This window comes from Helianthus annuus, chromosome 10 (assembly GCF_002127325.2).
Source record: "Helianthus annuus cultivar XRQ/B chromosome 10, HanXRQr2.0-SUNRISE, whole genome shotgun sequence".
NCBI lineage: Eukaryota > Viridiplantae > Streptophyta > Magnoliopsida > Asterales > Asteraceae > Helianthus > Helianthus annuus.
Window position 1 is genome coordinate 25,421,331 of NC_035442.2, and position 3,961 is coordinate 25,425,291.

The window sequence follows — 3,961 nt, forward strand, 5'->3', positions numbered from 1 at the left end:
AATATATCATATAACTATAATATATACAGAATAAAATACATATATGTATAAAAAATGGATGTATCATATGTATACATATTAATAATTTAAAAGAAATTATTTCGGGTATCCAATCGGGTACACTTTATTGAGTAATTGGTTCGACTAAACGGGTATACCACCAAATCCCAAACCCACAAAAAATAAACACTATTCCCAAACCTGATTAAACGAACCCAAACCCGTCTCAGATATGTCGGGTTTCAGGTTTACCCATTAAGTTCGGGTTTAATTCTCATCCGTGCCCTTTAAGCTAATTTCCTCGAACTTTAGGGGTTATTTTACTCATTTTCGCAATCCGTTTCTTCCGTGTCGAACTTTCATTCGATTTCTGAAAAATCTACTTGTAACAATCACTTGTCTATTCTTCCCCAATTCCGAAACCCTAATCCCCAATTCTCAAACCCTAATTCCACCTGCAAATCACCATCACCATACAAATCAATGTCACCAAAACCCGTAGGAACCTCCCGTCACGCCATTGAAACCTGCATCTACAAGCTCCACAGCTGGAAACCTTTTCATCTTCCCACATCATTCACCAAAACCCTAGAAAAATCCGACACAAACACCACCACTAAAACACCTAAAACCCCTAATGGTAAACCTCACAAACGCCCCTGTCTCTCCGATCGCGCAACCTCGTTCTCAATCGAACACCTTGACATGTCCAAACTCTCATTATTCGACGAAGAAGGTGGCTTTCAATCCTCGGTGAAATCGAAGCGTGATCGGGTTCATTACATGGCTCGGAAGAGGCGGAGGCGTGGATCGCGGTCGGTTTCGGGTAGGAGTAGTGATCAGAGTGGGACGAGGAGGCGGTGTTGTTCGGTGGGAGCGTCGAATAATGCGTACGGGTCGAATGCGTACGGGACGTGTTCGGATTTTATGATGGCGAATAACGCGGGGACGGATTCGAGTGGGGAGTTGTTTGTGAATGGGGGAGGTGGAGGGGATGTGAATTGGGGGGTGGAGGTTGGGGAAGTTGTCGGTAGAGGGTTGCGGAGAGAGAGTGGTGATCGGGAGAATTCGAATAGCGGTTTAAGTGGATTGCAATTGCATCATGGTTATGGGGGTTTGGATAGTCAAGGGAATGAGTCGGGGTATGGGAGTGAGCCTGGGTATCGAGGGGATGCTGAGTTCGGGTACGGTGATGAGTTTGATGAGGAAGAGGATGATACAAGGTTGTTGTTTTGGGGCAACAAGTTTGGAGGTATATTCATTAGTTCTTGATTATATTGTTGATGATTCTCCTAGTTTTAGAACTGTTAGTAGCACAATTTAGCTGTGATTGTGAAGTATAGTGCTATACTTTATACGGTTTTGAACTGTGAATAGCTTTCGGTTTAACTAATCAAGTGCCAAATATATGACAATGTGCAACAAATAGTTCAAAATAGAAGAGTTTTATCTTCTAAGTTGTAACTAGTTATGTAACTTAAAAAGTTTGCTGTTTCAATCTAATCTCTACATGGGCATATCTCTGTCTTTTCTAGATTGAACTTTCAAAATTTGAACTTTATTACAGAATTGAGAATAATATTGTTATATCTACTAGAACTTATTATATAGTTATAAACTTATAAAGAGTTAAAGTCATCATTGGTTACTATACAGTACACAGCAAAAGCTTAAAATGCTTATTGGTTTGGCATCAGTTCAACATGTTATACACATTTAATGGTGGATCTATTGTCACCAACCTTCATCCAAGTAGTTAATGCGGTAAAATATCGGATATCGGTCAAGGGCCGATATTTGAGATATCGGTTATCGCGGTAGGATATCGGTGGGATATCGGTAATTTTAATATCATGCTAAAAAATTTATATATATAGCAATTTAACACTAACAATTCAGTATACTCTCCTACCATTAACAAATTAACCTTTTGCAACTTGCAAAACATTAACAATTGTAGTAAGTAGGAACTTACTAAGACTTAAAACACTAACATTTAACAATAATAACTAACAATTAAGACTTAAAACACTAATAGCAACAATAAGGAAAAAGACAGATAGTAGAACTAAGAAGAAAGGTACTAATATCTGGAAAATCGGTGATATATTGGTCAAATCTCGGTCCAATATCGGTCAAGTATCGGTCCATATTGCTGATATTATCGGTACCGATATTCTGACCGATATTTTGTACCGATATGGCGATATCTCAGTAGGGGACCGATACCGATATATCACTGATATATCGGTTGATATATCGGGATATCAATTAGTCTGCTACTTGATTATGTATATAGTAACCGAGTTTTTTTATTGTTCCATTAAAGTCACTGAAACATTTTTTACTACAAAAACAATTAAAGTTTCAATATTGTTCCTCGGCTGTGAATATTTTCATAAATAGTTAAAACTAAGTGACCTAATTGGAACGATTATGAAACTTGATTACTATTTAGGCTGTTTAGTTTAACTATATATAAAACATTTCACAACAATTGAACAATATCGTTTTTGTAGCAACATTTATACCCTTTTGTTTATGCTGCAAGCACAGGAGGCTAATAATGCCGTTTTTTCACACAAGTTTCTGATTTTTTCAATCAATTTCTACTTTCTACATCAGATGCAATAAATATGGAAACAATAGGTGAGAATACATTGGCAAAAGCTCATCACAGGTGTCGACGCAAGAAACACGAGCTTAGAATGATCGATGCTGTTTGAGGACACAAGCTTTTAATATCAATCACATCTCCACCAATGAAGGATTGCAACAAGTTATAACAGCTTTAATGCATCAAAATGTAATTTACAAACTCTTTTGTTATTGTATGCAAGAAGGATATTTTTTTTATATCTACTGGCATGCAAGCAGCATTCTATAGCAGGTATAATTGATGACGTGGCAAACTGCCACGTCATTAAAAATATGCTACCGAAGGCGCTTCACATACAATAGAAAGAAAAAAACATTTCTTTATATATGATAACTCAAAAGGTGAAGTAAGTTGCGGGTAGATGTAATTAACCCTTGTTATAACTTATCTAATGACAGTTTACTCTTATCATCTACGAGATAAGTGAACTGTAATTATTGAGGTAGAAAAGTTCTCCGGTATTCTCCAAGCACAGCACTCAGGTTTGTCACTTTTTTTTCCGACTGTTTGTAACCATATTTTGCTGACAAGAGAAGATAGGTCAAGGCTTGGTGACTTTTAAGAGTGATTAATATGATCTGACACTTTTGTTTATCTGTACATTCCGTCGATGAATATTCTGAATTTATTGTTTATATGTAAAGATATGTTGAAGGGGGTGCTAGACCACAGCACCCAACCTAATTACTTGTGGTGTGTGTTTTCGTCGTTTTTAAGTTTCTACACCTTTAGGCCACAATTACTTATGTCAAAACACTTTGTGAAGCTAATTTTACCAAACATATCATTCGGCATTAGATATGCTGACTGCTCGAAAGTCGTAGCAGGAAGCATCAAAGATTATAAAACAGAAAGCAAGAGTTTATTTCTTCATCTTTGTAAGCATTGCATTTCATCAACTCAAAGGCATATACTTCAGGTATAAAGGAAAAGAAAAACTAACAAAAATAGGCCATATTAGAGGAGCATCTGGTTTGTCATGTATCTGCCATATAAATGTTAAATGAAATTACAATACCAATTCAAAATGTCAAATTAGATTTTAATAATTTAAGTAATGACTCCTAGTCCGATTATAATCTATGTTGACATTCTGATCGGTTACAATTATTAATTTTCACTTTTATACCACTTTATTGTAGAAGTGAATGTCATGGTATGTACCCAGGGGCCTAAATGTGAATGGCATGGTATGTACACAAGGACCTAAATGTGAAGCACAAGGGGGGAGGGGAAGTTCACTAGAAGGACGAACGGGTTTGGCGGGTTCAACTAGAACACTGCCGCAACCGTTTTGATCTC

General features: G+C 36.8%; 1 protein-coding gene across 2 annotated transcripts; it reads left to right on the forward strand.

The window, feature by feature from the left end:
- Positions 1–338: 338 nt before the first annotated feature.
- LOC110884261 lies at positions 339–3,253 on the forward strand. Of its 2 annotated transcripts, XR_004869536.1 has the most exons (3): positions 339–1,252; positions 2,626–2,806; positions 3,058–3,253. XR_004869536.1 is itself a non-coding variant. In XM_022131955.2 (2 exons), exons 1-2 carry the CDS (start codon positions 484–486, stop codon positions 2,724–2,726), a joined length of 870 nt encoding a protein of 289 aa, XP_021987647.1. In that variant the 5' UTR covers positions 339–483; the 3' UTR covers positions 2,727–3,253. The 2 variants fall into 2 exon arrangements, 1 of the variants encoding a protein (XP_021987647.1); XM_022131955.2 differs by having other exon boundaries at positions 2,626–3,253.
- Positions 3,254–3,961: the final 708 nt, after the last annotated feature.